At 40.6% G+C, this 20000-nt stretch overlaps 1 protein-coding gene across 1 annotated transcript in view; it reads right to left on the bottom strand.

The window, feature by feature from the left end:
* The window catches only part of LOC137989113 (uncharacterized), a 46083-nt gene that overhangs the window by 22912 nt on the left and 3171 nt on the right, over positions 1–20000 (bottom strand). The window contains exon 4 of the mRNA XM_068834990.1: positions 19761–20000. This exon is cut by the window's right edge and continues 72 nt beyond it. Within this exon, the coding sequence (XP_068691091.1) occupies positions 19761–20000 (240 nt within the window). The remainder of the gene's footprint in view (positions 1–19760) is intronic.

Here is a 20000-nt window from a genome sequence, read left to right as displayed (position 1 = left end):
GGGAAGACGAGGAAAGAGAAACCAGGCGACCAGAACGTGAACTAAGAAAATTAGGGATGGAAGCGGAGCTGTTGAAACAGAAAGCTATTGAAGCGTCAAAAAGACAACACGAGTTGGAGATTGCACGTTTGGCTGACGGGATGCCTGAAGTGCTGAGAGAGGATAGGGCCTAGGCACCCAAGCTTCCCTCATTTGTCGATGGCAAGGACGACTCTTGGATGCTTATTTACGAAGATTTGAAAGATTTGCAGCGACAGCTAAATGGGAGAAGACAGGATGGGCTTCGAAACTTAGTGCTCTTTTGTCTGGACGTGCACTAGAAGTTTATTCGCGGTTATCTGAGCAAGCAGCCCAAGATTATGACCGAGTAAAGCTAGCTTTGATGAAGAGATATGACCTTACAGAGGATGGATATCGCCGTCAATTTAGAGCATCAAAGCCGGAAGTCGACAAGAGTCCAGAACAGTTTATAGTGCGACTGGAGAGATACTTGTTGCGGTGCTTGGAACAGTCGCACACTGAACGTTGTTTTAAAGGCCTGAAAGATCTAATTGTGGAAGAACAGTTTATTGACTCTTGTCCAAAAGAGTTAGCTATTCACCTTCGTGAAAGAGCCCCGGAAACGCTTGACCAGATAGCGAAAATCGCCGATCAATACTTGGAAGCACATGGAAAGCACCTGTTTAGCTCTGCGACCAAGAAGCCGCTAGCACAGCCCAAATCGGAAGAAGCAAAGAACGCACAGAGTGACACAACAGCTCTCCAGTGTTACAAGTGTAATGCCCGCGGACACAAAGCAATTAACTGCCCAACTCTAGAAGGAAAGTGTGTCCCATGTGGCAAGCAAGATCACGAAGCGAGGAACTGTCGATTAGGTGGACGGAAGTCAGGAGCTCAAGATAAAGATGATAACCCTGTGCAACGTGGTCAAGTTAGTGCTGGCTGCTTGGTTAAGTCACCAGATCTTAACGCTACCCCCGAGGAAGTCAAGTCGTGTATTCAAAATGATCAGCTTCTGTTTGCCTTTGGAAAGAAAGTCCCATTGCTAAGTAATGCCTGTGTTGAACCCTTAACTGGAGTAAGAAGTAAGATGCCTGTTTTAAAGGGCAGAGTTGGAGAGGAGAATGTCGACATTTTAAGAGATACCGGTGGTCAAGAAGGACCTTGTTGCCGAGGATCAGTTCACAGGAGACTTTAAGGTCATGTTGCTTATTGAAAACACATCGAGGAAGGTGCCTATAACAAGAATTTATGTTGATGCGCCTTATCTTAAGGGTCATGTAGAAGCGCAGTGCCTTTCAGATCCTATCTACGACCAAATTATTGGTAATGTACGTGATACAAAGGACCCACATAATCCAGATCCCAGGTGGCAAGAGGCTTGTGCAGTAACTACCCGAAGTCAAGCCAAGAAAAAGGATGAACGCACGACCTTAAAGGTGCCTAGTACTCGTGAAAGCCATATTGTGGATAGAGAGAAGCTGAAGCAGATGCAGCGAGAAGATGAGAGTCCGCATAAGTACTGGGGTCGAGACGGTGTGCTAGTGAAGGGTCAGGCGAAGATTTCATTTGAAGAAAAATCTGGAATACTGTACCGCCTGTACAAGCACCCTTACGTGAATGGTGGTAAACCGCTTAAACAAGTAGTTATGGTACCTGAGAAGTTGAGACGCCCCATAATGGAAGTAGCTCACGGATGGATCATGGGCGGTTACATAATCATCAAGAAAACAACAGACAAGATCCAGAGTGCATTTTATTGGCCTGGAATTCAAGCCCGATTTTGCAAGGCCTGTGACGTTTGTCAGAAGACCGTAAGTAAGGGATCAGTGCCTAAGGTACCGTTGGAGAAGATGCCACTGATTGATTAACCCTTTAAAAGAGTGGCAATAGATCTTGTTGGTCCTATCAGTCCCTCGAATGAAGGAGAACACAGATATATTTTGACACTGGTAGATTTTTCGACTCGCTACCCTGAGGCTGTGCCAACAAAGAACATTGACACACAGATTGTAGCAAGAAATTGGTAGATATCTTCAGCCGTCTAGGAGTACCCGAAGAAATCCTGAGTGATATGGGTACGCAGTTTGTTTCTGACTGCATGAGAGAAGTCACCCAACTACTAAGCATTAAACAGCTTACAACAACACCCTATCACCCGATGTGTAACGGTTTGACGGAGAAGTTCAACGGAACGATGATGTCTATGCTGAAGAAACTGTGTAGTGAGCAGCCGCAAGACAGTGGCATCGCTATATAAACCCGCTGTTGTTCCCTTATCGTGAAGTTCCCCACTAAGAGTCCACTGATTCTTCACCGTTTGAGCTGTTATATGGAAGAGCTGTTAGAGGACCAATGGCTATACTCAAATAGCTGTGGACGAAAGAGGTTGACGAGCCTGAGGTAAAGAACAGTTACTAAGACGTTTTCCAGTTACGAGAGAAGTTAGTAGATACCCTTAAACTCGCCCATAGTGAATTGGAGAAAGCCCAGCAGAAGGAAAAGCACTATTACGACCACAAATCTAAAGTTAGGATGTTCGAGTCAGGTGAGAAAGTGCTTGTACTGCTACCTACCGACCATAACAAGCTACTTATGCAGTGGAAGGGCCCCTTTGAAGTTAGTTCTTTAGTAGGTCTCAATGACTACAAAGTGAAAGTACAAGGCAAAGAGAACGTTTACCACGCTAACCTTCTTAAAAAGTACTTTGAGCGAGAGGAGACTAGAACCGAAGGAGCAGTAGCTGGTGGAGTAGGCGCTACGTGTATAGACGATGCTGTCGACTGTGGAGTTAAAGCTGACGAAGCAGAGGGAGAAAACGTTGATTTTTTAGAGCTTGCTGGATATGTAGCCAAGGAATCGATCGAGGATGTTAAAACCGGACCAAATCTGACGGATGAGCAACGGAATGAATTTACGGATCTGGCTAAACAGTTCACGAATTTGTTTACTGAAGCACCAGGTGCCACAGACCTCGTTCAGCATCATATTAAACTCATTTCAGACGAGCCGGCTAGATCAAGACCTTACCCAGTACCTTATAGCATCACAGAATCACCGAGAAAAGATATTGCCGACATGATCAAAATGGGAGTTATTAGGGAGTCCAGTTCTCCGTATGCGTCACCTGTGGTAGTAGTGCTGAAAAAAGACAACGCAAATCGCGTGTGCGTTGATTATCGGAAATTAAATAAACTAACTGTATTTGATCCCGAGCCTATGCCAACTGCTGAACATTTGTTTCAGAAGCTTAGTGGAGACAAGTTCTACTCAAAAATTGACCTTAGCAAGGGATATTGGCAGATAACAATACCAGAGGAGGACATACAGAAAACGGCGTTCGTAACACCTGACGGGACCTACGAGTTCTTGAAGATGCCGTTTGGAATGATCAATTCGGCAGCAACACTGAAGCGTGCAATGAAGAATTCGAAGTTGCTAGAAAATCTAGTTGATGTCGATTTCTACTGGGATAATATATTGGTTCACACCCGTACGTGGCAAGAACATATTAGAGCCCTAAGAGAGCTATTTTCGCGCCTTGTACAAGCGGGGTTGACTATTAGACCTACTAAGTGCCTATTCGGAGTAAACAGTGTGGATTTCCTAGACCATCGACTGGAGCACGGAGTGATTGGTCTACATCAGGATAACGTGGAGAAAATTAAAGATACCCCAAGGCCAAGTACAAAGAAACAGGTGCGATCATTTATGGGTCTAACAGGATACTACATAGATTTCATCCCCAACTTTGCAGTGATCGCAGTGCCCTTATCTGATCTCACATGGAAAGGCCACCCAATAAACTTGAGTGTGGTGAAGCACACGAGAAAGCCTACCGAACAATCAAGTCTTACCTAACAAGTGAGCCTATTCTACGACTCCCCGATCCAGCTAAACCCTATTTCTTAAGGACGGACGCCTCCGACAGTGGAATGGGTGCAGTATTAATGCAGAAACATGATGAGAAGTTGTTTCCCGTTTGCTACGCAAGCAAGAAATTGACAAGTGCAAAAAGGAACTACTCCACAATTGACAAATAATGCCTAGAGATTGTATGGAGTATTAAGAGATTTCACCTTTATTTGTACGGAGTTTCTTTTGTTCTTCAGACGGACCATGAACCCTTAAAGTGCATGAGCAGTGCTAAGTTCGCCAACGGATGTCTTATGCGTTGGGCTATGTTTTTGCAAGTTAATCATTCACAGTTGAAGCCATTAAGAGAAATACGTTTATTGACATCGAACTGCCCCGTATTTGGCAATTTTTCTTGTTACTGGGTTGCCGTATGGCAATCCCAGTCGGAAAATGAGTAGATTATTATTTTTTTTTTTTTCCGTGTCGGTAAAAGTCTTGCCTGTCACTCCCCTGGTAAGTGGTATCTTTGTGCATAGAGCCCTCTGCGTGTATTTTCTTAGGATCGAGAGGGTAGTGGAAATGCGTAGATTTCTCTGGTGGACACAGGAGAATCATTAACTTAGCCTGCAATGGCGTCGAAAGTCATGTAACGCGAATGGCGTTTTAGTGGATCTTCGAATAAAATATACCCTTAAGAAGCTCAATAATGGAAAGTCAGTTGGATAAACTAGGCAGGCGGTGAAAACCAACACCTGGAATCTCAAAAGCGACGAGTAATGGACTTCGACAACAATCTATCGCCCGTCGAGCCGAAATCAAAGTGAGCTGTATTTCTAAAATAATATTTAACCAAGTGTGCTGTTATGTAGAACACTGAAACCAAATGGAAAATTCTCTGGTAACTTATGGGTTCAACGAAGACAGAGAACGATTGAACGAATCCAACACCTTACGTGGATCTGTGATCAACTCTGCACAGTCTTCAGGTAAAAAAAAATAATTGGAAATTTAACAGCCAAGAATTATTTGAAAGAAAGCTTGTCGTGTATTTTGTGCTTCATTATTCAAGGAAAGGGTTCTTCATGGAAACGGTTTGATCCTGAAATTTAGTTTGTTGCAATATTGCGCATATTTGACACGATTGAGTTTCTTCTCTTCACCCACGTAATGAAATAGAAAGGGTTTTTGCCTCTAATAGCAAATATGTTGTTTGTTTCAAAAAATTGTTCGCTGGAAAAGATGGCCTTTATGAATTCATCATGTTTTATGATATGCGAGCTTAACTGGATAGTTTTTTATGGCAATAGTAAAGCATTTTCTTGTCAAAATATGGTTAGCGTCTTCTGGTGTGTTAACTGAATTAAATGGTGAGTTTGTATTTGCCGTCTGCCGCGTAACCTTGATTTCCACTCTCAAAATCACCTCCAGAACCTACTTTTTGCGTAGAATAAGCTTTTAGAATGATGTTCTTGTTTTGCATAAAGCAAGCTAACAAAATATGTATAAGGAAAGGTTACGTTTATACAAACGTTGGGGTTAGGGTTGCTCCCGTCTGACGTTGTAACTCAGTCGGTGGAGCGGCGGAGATCTAACCCGAAGGTCGTGGGTTCAATTCCCACCCTGGTCAGAGTTTTTCTCTGTCCTTGTGTGGGCCCATTTCCATCTGTAGGGCTAACACTCACATGGTTCATATGGGATTGAAATCTATTACTTCACATTACACTCTATTCAGTTAACTCTAACAAAATATGTACCTTGTTAGCGTTCATAGTATTTTCGGTACGATGCTTCTGTTTAATGAGGGGTATATTGTTTTGGTCTCTCATCCAAACACTAACCCCGCTGAACAGGGCTTAACTCCAGTGAACTTTGGTATTACAAAGCTGTCAGATGCTCAGAGGGCACGCTTAAACTTGTGGTGAAAAGAAGTTGTGAGGGAACTCAAAAATTATCAACATGTCAGCCCAGAAGCCAATGTTTCTCGCTTCTCTTTTATTTGTTATTTTTCAGAGACCGGAATGCTGTAGTTCAATACCACACAATTCAGTGCCTTCTGATTTTCTGTAACACGTACCATAGGCAACCCAATGTATGCTTCACGGAAGCATCTCGTTTAGGATAAATTTAGGAAATTTCTTCTGAAAGGGGGTTATGTTACGAAAAATAGCATTGCTTGACTAGCGTTATATTCTGGAAGCTTCCCGAGAGTTCGTAGTTCGTTTATATTTGGGCTCGTGCGTAAACGTTTCCAGATCGGTGTGTCTTAAAATCTTTCTATAATTAGATTGTTTACTCTTTTAGAAAGTTCTAGAATCTCATTGTGAAAGTATATAATCAAGCGAGTCTGAGCGGTATTTAGTCAAGTGTGACAGAAGCAATGTTTATTCAAGTTGGCGGAGGCCGTGTAAGTCTATCGGGTACGTGCTGTTTAGAGATTTACTTCGTGGAAACTACGTTCATTTTGGAATAAATCTTCTTGTTGTTGTTCGGACAACCCTGCGTTCAGTTTAGTTTGCAAGCTACCCATCCTCAAGAACATTCGAACTCGTAACAGCAATGACGAGCAATAATTATTATCAAAATCAAAATGACAGTTCTGTCAAGGTATACAGTGATATGCTCCCCAAATTAATACACTTGCCAACAAAGGGTTTTTTTGTTTGAGCAATCCAACCCTCATCTCTTATTAATCTGGTTTGAGTTGTTCATTCATTTTTTTGTTTGTTTTCCTTAAAAAACAAATTTGGCTCTATTGGGAGCCCTCTCGATGGCCCTCTTTGGGAAATGTATGGATATTTTCTGGAATTACACAATGCAAAACAAAAGCCTTCAAAACGCAGGTCTCTACTAAAACATGACACTGTGTTCCCTTGGTTCATAAAGCAATACTCAGGCTGTAAGTCATCTCAAAATTATTAAATTATGGATAAATGGTAATGTAATAGAAATGTAATTTGCTCATTTTGAAGACTCCAAACGATGTCATGTTTTAAAAACTCAATTTAACGGTTCCCTTGAATTAAATTGGCAATTTGAACATATACCCATAAAACGTCTGAAAAGGTGAAACTGCAAGAAAACAAGGTTACCAAAATAATCATATCACCTAACCAAAGAAATAAGAAGACTGACAGGTACATGTAAAAGTCATATGTGGCTTCTGGTTGGACCAAGCTTTCCTTAAAAGCCCTAACTTTTTCCTTTTTTTGTAATTCTGCATGCCATAACATGAGATGTGTGACACCGGCTCACAGTCTTGGCGATGTGTACCTCACCCCCATCAACAAACAGTACTGTACTGTATTACATAATTACCAAAGTTTTCAACTTTGACACTATTAGACTTATAATGTGTGAAGAAACAGAAGGTTTTAATTAATGTAATGTTTACCGTTTGTTTTTCAAAACTTATGGAGAAGATAACTAGGGCAACCCTAAAACCCGGAATCCGGAATCCGGAATCACAGTACACTACAGAGAGTAAACACTATCCTAAACATTCATAAAAGCTAACCTTAGGCCTAATAGGCCTAAAAACGTTTGCTTAGGCCTAATTAGGCCTAAAATTAGCTTTTATGAATGTTTAGGATAGTGTTTACTCTCTGTATTGTACTGTGATTCCGGATTCCGGATTCCAGGTTTTAGGGTTGCCCAGATAACTACATTGTGGCACTTAAGTGCTAAAGACACTAACAAACATGTTTAGTCATCCATGGCCACTTATTTTGATTCAAATGTTTTATTTCTGCAGTTGATACTCACAATAATTACAAAAATGACACATAAATGAATTTACTCTGATGTTTTTGTATTGAAATATAAAACTTTGCTTGATGAATAAGCTCTTATCACAAACCCTTTCAAGGAATGGGTTCATTAAGTTCAGTGGCGTAACAATTCACTCGCAGTGCTTCTGTTACGCTTTCCACTGCCACTGGTCATTCACTTCAGATCCCTTCGTCGAGTGTTCTACAAATGAAAACTTGGAATTTGTAGCGACCAGAAGGACTAACACTAAACGGACCGGTTGATAACTGCCAATATCTTCTCTACAGCTCTTCGCCTTACATTGACAAATATTGAGAGCTGCACTGCTACGATGGCGAGAAATTGCTTCCAGTTCACCGTGCAAAGAGCTGTCAAGGTGTGATATTTTTCTCTCAAGCTCCCTCAAGACCTTTACTTCGCTGGACGCTTCAAGTTCTGGAAGAAAACTTTCACTGAACAAATATCTGGGCTGCTTGTGTTTCTTGCGTTTTTCTTCTTCTTGTGCTTTTCCACCACAGTAAGAAAGGCGTTTCTAAAACGAGGGTATGGGTAAGACCAAGGGTGAGGGTAAGGGTAAGGATACGAATACATAAAGTATCGTAAACATGCATAAAAGCTAACCTTAGGCCTAATTAGGCCTAAACAAAAGTTTTTAGGCCTAAGGTTAGCTTTTATGCATGTTTAGGATACTTTTTGTATTCGTAGTGTAGCAGTGTGGCCAAGTGGTAGGGGCGCTTGCCTTGAGATCCGGAGATCCCGGGTTCAAGACCCGCTCTGACCACTCGCTGAATTTGTTCCTGGTAGTCCCTGGTTCAACTTCCCAGCTGCACTTGTTAATAGCCAACTGGTTTTCCTCCTGCCAGTTGGGATTCTTGACAGTTGTTGTTGTTGTTGTGTTCTGTTGTTTCATTGATTGCTTCATTGGCCCTGAAAAGCCCCTATGGGGAGTGGTCAATTAAGTATGTAAGTATGTGTATCCTTACCTTTACCCTCACCCTTGGTCTTACCATCGTCTTAAAAACGGTGCAGTAAGAAGCAGAAGTGTCATCTTCTGAGGGAACGTTTTCGCTCGACGGCTGAACACCACAAAGCTTACGCTTTCTCTATTACTTTGCGGTATGGAATTACCTGAAACATTTTCCGAAATTCCTGAGGACTTTTTCCCGGTACCCTTTTCAATATTGATTCCGAAATCTAGACACCTGTATTCCACTTGATAAAGCCACAATTAAATATTCAACATCGCCATTTCACAATGTCATGTTGGCACGCTCCAGTGATTTGTTATGACGTCGTGCTCAACACTTGCGCACGTCTCGGGAAACCGGCTACCGTTTACTATAAATAAGTTTAGTGATACTGGCATATCCCGGCCAACGCCCCTACTGTGCCTCTATGTCCCTCATTTTCTCTTGACCGTCCGTACGTCCACCATGTCTGCCAATGTGACCAATATCACGCTGGTTTACAGCACACATCTTTGATATGGCAATTCCATTTTATGGTCAATTGACAGCTGTCAAACAAGGTATTCGCTGACCAGTGTCTCGTGACCATATCGCGGGCTCGGTTTTAGCTCTTCGAGGTTAGCTGTTTTTTTGAAGTTGACTGTTGACCAGGTACTGGTTTTCGATTGGATTGCAGGCTCAAACCAGTTTAACTCACCTAAACATAGACGAGGCTTGATTTATCGCGCGCTTACTGTGGCTCGACCCGGCTACACGGCCATACTATGTCAACTAAAGCTTAACAGTCAACGCTTTTCGTGCTCAGGTGGAAAACAATTTGGAAAATATTTTCTCCCTGCATTTTTCTCTGGTTTTAATCCAGTTTGACACAATGTCATAGACCACTTTCATAAATGGCGACCACTTTTCCATTCTTTTGTCTTTATGTTAATTAGACCTACTCCCCTCATTTTGAAACAAATGTTCTTTTGAAATTTGCTCGTTGTAGCGAGGCTAGTTAGGCTTATTAGCATTAAAACAAAATAATATTTTATTTGGCCGCCATTATGAAAGAGGTCTATGATAGCCGTGGTCCACACTGGTGGCTATGCAGTTATTCAAGTTCAGCATCGGAGAGATATAAACTTAAGGCTGTGTGTTTATTTTTAATTTGTTTAGAGCTGCCTTTTTCTCTGTATTGCAATTTTCGGCATATCCTTAGAAGCTCTGATAAGGTTGCATGATGCCTGGGAGTACTATGACTAGAACAGAAACGATAAAACACAGAAAGAGAAGGAGAACGACAAAACAGAATACCAGTAATAGCTCAAACTTGGTGGAACAAGTTACTCCACAAATTATTTTCTTGGGCACTAAACAGTTGTCATTTTTACGGATACCTTATTTTAAGTGGATGCGTATTTTTAATGGTGCATGTTAGAAAAAATGAAATATTTTCAAATTTTCCCTGCACAGCCCAAAAACGGATTTTGATCAATTTTTTTTTTCAGATGTAGCCTATTATGTCTCTAAATGCACTGTATAGTTTTTTAAGTCGTGTGTTTTTATTTTGGAGAAAATGCGAAATTAAGAGTTAGTGTCGAAATCACCATTAATTCCGCAGCAATTAACGCTTACGTTGCCGTCAAGTTTCGCCACCAAAACCAATTCTTATCAGCTCGAAACCTCCTAAAAGCTCATCTGTGGTATCTCGATATCTGGTTTACGTGATTTTTTAGAAATTTAAATCCTGGTTTGCACCCGAAATAATTTCAACTTCAAGACGTCTGGTTTTACTTGACTGAAGGTACCCCTGAAACCGCATCGTTTTTCAACATGCGATAAAGCTCAAAAGCTAACAATATTTGCACCGTTAACTTTCTAAGTGATAAGCTTTCAAGTGATATAAAAATTTCTTTGGGCAATTGTATACGCGCTGCGTGACAAGTCATCAAATTCATGTGTTTTTGACTTTTCGACATCAAACGTCCTAATTTGCATATTCATCGAGTCACTTAGAAGTTCTTGTTTCAACTTGTTTACGGCAAAAATTGCAACTGTTATAAAACTTCCTACCTGTTTATGACTTTGCTGTTGTTTAGAACGTCCAATTTTACCACAAATCACAAATAGTGTCAGCCAACAGTTGGTGTACATACGATTACTATTCAATGCGTTCATGTCCCAGTGTCAGTTCACTTAAGCAGTGATGACAATTTCTTATAATGACCAAATTGGCTCAACCTTTTCCTGGTAACCTCATAATATCTGTTCCATAGAAAACTTTCCCGTTCAGCTGGGAACCGTACTCCTTCAAACCCAATGTTACACGAGTTCACGTTTGGTTGATGTGTGGTTTTTTAGACGCACCGCCCATAAACCAATAGTTTTGGCCTGAAGGAACATAACAGCAGACCAGTAGTGCTGTAAGAATAAATTGGTGTTAAGTTTGACTTAAATCGAGTTTTTTGATAGTCATACCCACCCTTACCACGAATTTCTTTCGGAGGAAATTAGCATGGAAGTCGTACCCAGATCTGAATTGCGTGCTTGCTTACTCTCATTGTACTCTCAATTTCTACATCGACACATCAATTTTCAAGGTTACATTCATCACCATTTGCTTAAAATTATACACTAACGCAGCCTTCTTTTTTTTGAGAGTGGTTTAAAGAAAAACATCAAAAACTCGCTCTTTCTTTTTCATTTCGAAATTGGAAGTTAAAATTCTCAGTTAGTTGAAAACCGTGAACTTTGAAAGGAGCTCTTTTTAGCAGAATCGCTCCGACATGAGCAACCATCAACTGAACTGCCGCGTGCCACTTTCTTTAAATTGCCTCGAAGGAAGTGTGGAAGCGTAGACGGTAGCCCCAGGCAGGAGATTACTCAAATGGGGATTGGACTGACATATGAAGCAAAATCTAGATCCGCTGGGCTATGACAATAGAAATCTACTGATTTGCGTGACCCTTGATGTAGAAAATCTGCCTTCAGTAGCTCATCGCAAAAACCAAGTCTCCAGAGATTTCCGATATGCGCGCGACTTTGGAAGCACAGCAAAAGAAGGATTAAAATGCACAGCTTCGACTTCATGGTCTGCTTATTATCACACAAGCTGTGGGTCATGGTGCCGGGTCCCGGAGCCGGTCCATCAATACTACTCCCTCCAGCGATCAAAGCCACGAGAGAGTACATTTCAAAGATGCAGGACTGGGCAAGTGCGCATGGGTCTATGCGACAGAGAATTGTGCGCCAGGAAATCACCATGGCAAGTGCTGGAACAGTTCCAGATTACCTGTATCAAAAGGAAGTTCAGGTTAGAGAAAAAGTCAGCTTTCGGTCGACTTCAAATGCCATAAACAGAGACATGCCGCACCAGGACGAACCTGAGAAGAATACTATTGAAGACGAAGTGTCCGAATTCGACTCCAGTAGTGATTAAGGAAGTTGTGCGGGTGAAGATTCAGTTATAGAAGAAGAAAGTAATTAAGGGAATCTACAAATTACTCGAGATATAGATTTTCTCATGAAAGCAAAATCCCGATTTGGCCCATTCGTTCATTTTAACGGTCGATGCGTTTTCTAAAGTAGAGACAGGAACAGGAAATCAGCTGTCTCTTGAAAATCCATCGGACTGCCACGAGTCAGTTCACGAGAGACTTCGTAAAATATACAGCAAAGTATAGTTGAGGAGGGGGTGGAAAATGTCGGCAAACGGACTCCATCGGATCCGATGGAGACGGGTTGCCGTGGCAAGAATCCATCGGACTGCCGCGAGTCAGTTCGCGAGAGACTTAGTAAATGTACAGCAAAGTATAGTTGAGGAGGCGATGGGAAATGTCGGCAAACGGACTCCATCGGATCCGATGGAGACGGGTTGCCTTGGCGAGAATCTATCGGACTGCCGCGAGTCAGTTCGCGAGAGACTTAGTAAATATACAGCAAAGTATAGTTGAGGAGGCGATGGGAAATGTCGGCAAACGGACTCCATCGGATCCGATGGAGACGGGTTGCCTTGGCGAGAATCTATCGGACTGCCGCGAGTCAGTTCGCGAGAGACTTAGTAAATATACAGCAAAGTATAGTTGAGGAGGGGGTGGAAAATGTCGGCAAACGGACTCCATCGGATCCGATGGAGACGGGTTGCCGCGGCAAGATCCATCGGACTGCCGCGAGTCAGTAATAATGTTATATGAAAATTACTCTGCGGCGATCGTTCTATCTCGATCACAGTTTCCATATAATCGCCGCCATACGATCGATACAATCATACATGTACTTTATTATTCAGGCGACTCAACCGAGTAGATTTTTGGCGAGTAATTGTGTGACCGAGTGAAAAGAATACGTTCCATTTATCAAATATCCTAATTTTACTTCCAAAGGTTGACGATGGCTCCACTTATGTCCAGAAATGCACGCGACGACAAACATGGCAGAATTGGCGAAAGAGCTCCACGATTGACAATCTTGGCAAAATTAGCGATTTTGGCGATATTTTGCCAATTTTGTCAAATTAGTTCATCCATTGGTATTGACACCACTTACGTGAACCTTGGTGATTTTGGCGACTTTTGCAAATTTGACCAAATCGGCAATTATAGCGATATTTCAAAAGTGTAAGCGGTCGTTTCAGTGATTAGGCCTAAGCACTATTGTAAAATTTTACCTTTCATTTTTACAGTTCGAACAAAGCAGTCGTTTACTGATCACGTTTAAGCGCTCCTTTCAGTGATTAGGCCTAAGCACTCTCGTAAATTTTAGCTTTCATTTTGTGGTTCGGTTAACTACATCTATCACGAGATCGAATTGCCCTTGAACAATTTCCATTCATCGACTTCGGGATTGCGGACCATGGTGGCTGTTCATTATACTGCTCGCCCTTTAATAATTTTCATTCATCAGCGTCGCAAATTATTGCTGATTTTGGGGCTCATTTGTCGAAATTCAAGCACGCTTCCAACAGACCTGTTTAATTTCGAGTTTTACCCAGTTATAGTCTAGTTAATTCCGGTGCAACTGTTTAATGACATGAGGGTTTGAAAAGGCTTTTCAGCTTTGTTTTCCCTCTCATCAAACACACTTGGTGTCTTCCGCGTCTCCACTTTTCATACAGAAATAATTTCTTCAGAGAAAAGTGGAGTGAAAATCACAAATTGTGTGAATAAATTACAAGAGAAGAAAAAGCCTATCGGTGAAGTCAACGGTTTAACTGCAAACCCTGCCACCTCGAAGCTTTACTCTAAATTGCGTGGATACGCTAATACGGAGATACGCAGTGGCGACACCGAGCTTAGTGGATACGCAGTATTTCTCCTTCCCGAGGCGCCAAAAGAAAAGAGCGAGGGACATTGATGTATATGTATTTCTCGTTCATAAAGCACGATGATCGAGTGAAAAACAGTAACGTTTCTTAAAGCGCGATCAATCTCCTTGTTGATATGTATCTCTCGTTCTTATAGTGCGTTGATCGAATCATTTTACAATGCGGTTTACTTTCGTTTTGCGGTTCGGTTAACTACAGGAAATAGCATTCGATTCCTGTCTAAGACTAAGTGCTCGTTTCAGTGATCAGGCCTAAGCACTCTCGTAAAATTGTAGCTTTCATTTTGTGCTTCGGTCTACTACACTATTCACGAGTGCGTGTGAAGAAGAAAGCACTGTAGTACACTTCAATACACTTTTCACGAGATCTTGTGAGGAAGAAAGCACTCGTTTACTGATTACGCCGAAGCGCTCTCTTCCGTGATTAGTCCAAAGCACTCTCTTTAAATATTAGCTTTCATTTTGTTGTTCGGTTCACTACACTTTTCACGAGATCGTCTTGCCCTTGAACAATTTTCATTCCTCGACTACGGGATTGCGGACCGCGGTGGCAGTTCATTATAGCGATATTTCAAAAGTGTAAGCGCTCGTTTCAGTGATTAGGCTTAAGCACTATTGTAAAATTTTAGCTTTCATTTTACGGTTCGAAGAAAGCAGTCGTTTACTGACTACGCCTTAGCGCTCCTTTCAGTGATAAGGCCTAAGCACTCTCTGCTTTGTGCTTTACCTTGTTGGCGATTGTGGCAAAATTGTCATTTTCGCCATATTTAATTTGCCAAATTCGCTACATTCGCCAATTTTTATGGGCCCCCTCACTGCTTTGTGCCTTACCTTGTTAGCGATTGAGGCAAAATTGTCATTTTCGCCATATTTGCCAAATTCGCCAACGTTTTCTCTTTATTGCCATTTTTGTTGTTGCGTGTATTTCTGGACATATCTCCGATGGCTTCGGTGGTTCAGTGACATTGCAAGCGCACACCGAGCCGGGCGTTCGGCGAACAAGTTCTTCCTGGGGTAGTAATAATTTTTTGGGTTTGTTAAACATCCTTCAATGTTGTTTTCACTTACTTATTTTCATAAATAAATAACATATCAGTTATCCCTAATTAACCACAATTTCAATTAGAAAAACAAATGGAAGTTTTCATCCAGGGAAAGGATCTCGTTCACGCAGATTATCTTTGTCTTCTACAATGATTTGACTGAACAGCTAATAATTTATTGTTGTCGGAGATTGCGTGAAAAGTGTAGTTAACCGAACCGCAAAATGAAAGCTAAACTTTTGCGAGAGTGCTTACTGGGGCCTAATATTAACTGAAAGGAGCGCTTACGGCTTAATCAGTAAACGAGTGCTTTCTTGTTCACATAATCTCGTGAAAAGTGTAGTTAACCGAACCGGAAAGTGAAAGCTAAAGAGCGATACCTGGTTTAGTCAAGTTTTCATGTCCATTTTTAATTTGTTTGGGAAAACGGCGGAACGTTTTAGCTCACTTAAGGTGCTTGGATACGGTCGAGGTATAACGCGGTTACTTGGTATTCATGGAGATTTGTTTTTGCTTAAATGGGTGCTTAGTATTTAAACTAGTGAATGGTAATCAGTGAAATCAACCAAGTGTAGTGGGCAGTTTAGACGTTCTGGAACTCACTTAGAGAGTCTGGCTATTCTAGAACTCTAGACATTCTAGACATTCTAGAGCACACAGAGGGTAACATATAACAATTGAGAATTCTAGAACTTAGAATTCTAGAACTCGGAACTCTAGAACTGCGAATTTGACTGACTTAGAACTTTAGAACTGGAGCTCTAGTACTTTAATCAGAACTTGAGAAGTTTGCACATACGACCACTTTACTAGAGCGTTTCTATAATGATATAGAACTTTCTATAGAGCTCGTCAAACTAGAGCAGTTCTATAATGCTATAGAACTTTCTAATGTCATACCCTTGACCATTGTATATTTCACATATAATCAATATAGAGCTCTTCTAACTAGAACAGTTCCAGAATGCTATAGAAGCTTCTAATGTCTTATAGAATTAATCACAATTTCAATTAGAAAAACAAATGAAAGTTTTCATACAGGGAAAGGCTCTCGTTCACGCAGATTATCTTTGACTTCGTCACTGAAATCAGTGGATTTGACTGAAAAGCTAATAATCTATTGTTGTCGGAGATCGGATGACAAGAATTTCTATCGCAATCGGACATTCAATGACCTGGATTTGTGAAAATCTTGTTCAGCTTCATGCTTCAAAGAACGAGGTATAGTGTGGAGTGCAATCTTTCGTGACGTTGACTTTCGCCTCATGTCTTAAAGAACGATTAATGTTACATGTGTAGCGCGCTTGTATCGCCTCATGGCTTTAAGAACGACGTATATTTCACGTGTAGCGTGTGCTTGTTTTGCCTCACGGCTGAGAAGTATTTTCTGTCACGCGCGAACTGAATTCCGAGAGTCCGATTGACTCTTGCCAAGAAGAGCTGTCTCCATCGGATCCGATCGAGTCTGTTTGCCAACTTTTTCAACCCCCCTTGCTCCTGCTAACCTTTACTTCCGGTACAACTGACCAAGCGCCATGCACCCATTTCCGGTTCCGGTCGCAATCGGACTCAATCCGCCTGCGAGTGAAGACAACCCGACCCAGGTCGAGTGTATTGGACATGTATGTTTTTCCTTTGTTCAGAAATGAAACTCAAATTTTTATTTTCAACTGGAATTAAATAAAAATTATCTGTACTCTTTTGGACGTAAAGAAATAGTTGATTTGTTTGTTTGTTTTGCTCTAAAATAACAACAACACTTACAAACAACAACACTTTATTAACAGATTACCATTTACATGGAGTCATTTTCGCCCGCAAATAGCAGGTGGGAGAATTTTTGAAGAGGTAAATAAAGGCACCGTATGCACTCTGGGTTCAGAAAAAATGCGTCAACCGAAGGACACGGCTTTGCAGCAAGAGGATTTTTTGTAGATGGGAAATAGCAGCTTGACCCCAAGAAGCCAAACCATAAGATAGGTAGGGTAGTATCAAAGAGCGATAAATACTTAATAAAGTAGTAAAAGGGACGAGGTGCCTAAGACGTGCAATAACTCCAATAACTCTTCTTATTTTTGGTGCGACATAGTCAATGTGGTGTTTCCAGCTCAAATGATTGTCCAGTAAGAAACCTAGATATTTAACATAATCCTAACATTAAAGGGAAGTAAAACAGAGATTATTATTATCAAACATTTGAATATCGACCGGACGGTCCATCTTACGTTGGTAAAGACGAAAAATAACAAAGTTTGACTTTTTAGCGAGCAAACGTGCAAGTGCTTTTCGATGTACCTCGACAACAACAAGAAAAAATTGCCTTTATGTTATAAACACGTAATGGCAATGAGCTCTCTTAAAAATACGGATAAATAACGCCAGCTTGTGTTTTGAAAAGTTTGTTTAAAGCTCCTACAGTTAATTTGTTGGAGTGGATCTTGTTGCCGTATTTTGCCGATTCTTGTTCCAAGCCAAGCTGGCATGTTTCAATGATTTACCTCAAAATGTGAATGATCTCGTTTTCAGAGGTAAAGTGGAAAAAACAGAACATCAGTCAAACTCTTTTTTCCTGACGATTCCTAGTTTTAGCGTGATTCCTATTCGCCGGATATTGACAGTTGACTCTTAAATGGCTTTTTCCTTTTTCATTCGCTCGCTAAGAATGTGCTTGTTTTCTTCTAAAACTCATGCGATTCAAGAAAAAAAATCATTGCCAAACTGGTGAATTCCAAAGTAAACTTCGCTTTTAAAACCGATATCGCACTCATCGCTTCGTGATTCATGCGATATCGGTTTTTGCACGAAATTTACCGTGGAATATCACTAGTTAGGAAATGCATCTTTCTACGGAAGAAAGCGAAGAAAAATGATTTGATTAAGTAGTAGTCGCAAACACCAAAACGCGAAAAATTCGAAAACCTTTTCTGTTCACTAACCCTACAGGCAGTAAGAATAAATAACCAGGGAGCTCCGCTTTTAGGCTTGGCTAAATGTACATATTATTTTTGTCGGCCACCCTCACAATGACCTTGGGGTGCCTGTGGATAGGTCAGATGGTTCATGGTCATGGATTCAAGTCCTGTTGAAGCCGTGTTTTTTCAGGCTTGTTTTGCAACTGATAACTGCTGATCTACAGTTGCTTCATGACTGCAATGGTTACTTTTATTGAGAGACTGATAATGCGCTAATGAATATAAATTACTGATAGAATTCTTATGAAAAATATATGTAATTTCTGGTAATGTGCAATGAAATTAACGTTCAAACAAGGAAAGAGCAACGCAATGATTAAGTTGCAAACAAATTTCTCAGTAGATCACATAAACAAACAATGAGGTTACTGGTGATTAAAGAGCTGATGTTAAAGCGAGTGACACTAACGGAAGTCTACCTGGTTCAAAGGATTTTAAGATTGATGAGGACAATGAAGATGATGGAGGTAATGATCTTGATGATTAGTATAATATTGATGAAGGTGAAATTTTTAACAATTAGACCCGTGGCCCTTGAGGGCGAGGGGTCTAATTGTTTTAGTATCACCCAACTAATTGGACAGAAAAAGGCGATAATAAAGTTAGCAAATGCAAGTTAAAGAAATATTTTACTCGACTATTAATAATAGTCCTCTAGTAGCGTTGCCTATCAAAATGCAGGATTTGCATTAGTCCACTAAAAGCTGATATTTATGATGATGAGGAGGATTAACTTGATTCATGGCGGTAATCAGAAAAAAAATATGACTAAGGCAAATTCTATTCTTAGGTATTTAGGGTGTTCTTGACGCTTACAGTACTGATACTCTGTATTATTAAAAAGAAAAAAAAAAAAAAAGAAAAATAACGAAAGAAATGACTGAGGTAGGTGCCTCAGATTGCCTCATACGGCCCTGTGATTATGTTGTTGTTCTTGTTGATAATAATGATTTGTAGCATATTGGTGGCTTTCTAAGCATTGAAAAACTCACCATTGACGTAAACTGTGTAGAATCGAGTGTAACGTTCTCCTCGACACTCATATGTTCCCCCATCAGCCAGTTGAACATTTTTTATTGTCAAAGTGACACCTTTTACCTCAATTCTCCCGTCTGAATTGAGTTCACTAGTAGTGGTGCCAATTTCATACCATTTAACCTTCCCATTCTGGTTTTCCTTTTCTAAGGAACATTGCACGGTTTCAGTGCTACCAAGATTAGAACTAAGGCTTTTCTTTTCCAGAACTTCCACGTTGTCTAGAACAAAATTATTGTATGGAAGAAATTACTTTCCAAAATTTCTCATCGGTGTTTGCAAGTCTTAATTCGTAGTAAATATATTTTTTTCAATTTAAAGATTCAGTCTTGTAATTACATCTATTTTCAAACACGTCACGGTTTTATTCTTCTATAACTGTTACCTATAAAATTCCTCTATTTCAACCATAATCAGTTTCTGCTAGTTTTTATTTATTTCATCATTTTTTTTTTCCATTATCCAGAGTTCAATTTTGGGTAGTAATAGTGAACTCGAAAGCTGCTTTGCTACTACGACCAGTACACACATACACTGTAGCTAGATCCTTGCGTTTTCTCGTGATTTCCATCGTTTAGTTAGATAAAAATGTGCAACTAGACATGTTATTGTTGTTGTTGTTCTAAATGAAGTTAAAAGGATTGAAATTAAAGTTTGTTTGGAATTGACTGTACAGAATATTTAGCTTACCCCACAAATGTTAAACAATACACTGATGAAGATGATCAAGTTAAAAAACTGTCTCTAGTCACAACCTTCTGTTTGTCAGGAATAGATTAAATACACAGCCTTGGTGAAAAGTGACTACTAACCTGGTACACACAGAGCTTGAGCCCCGATGTCATCCGGGCACTTGTGCTCTCCATCTAAACGATTACATTGGGCTAAAACGGATTCCTGTCCAGTACAAGCTATATCTGACATTACGACGGGTATGTCTTCATCAGTGGTATTCATTCCCGTCATGAATTCGGCCAGGGCACCTCTAAAGCCAAGTTGTTTACAAACAACTTTGGCATCACTGATATCCCATTTAGTGCGACAGATCTTGC

This window comes from Montipora foliosa, unplaced genomic scaffold, assembly GCF_036669935.1.
Source record: "Montipora foliosa isolate CH-2021 unplaced genomic scaffold, ASM3666993v2 scaffold_440, whole genome shotgun sequence".
Lineage (NCBI taxonomy): Eukaryota > Metazoa > Cnidaria > Anthozoa > Scleractinia > Acroporidae > Montipora > Montipora foliosa.
The sequence above is the reverse complement of the archived record's forward strand: the minus strand, read 5'-3'. Positions and strand labels throughout refer to the sequence as shown.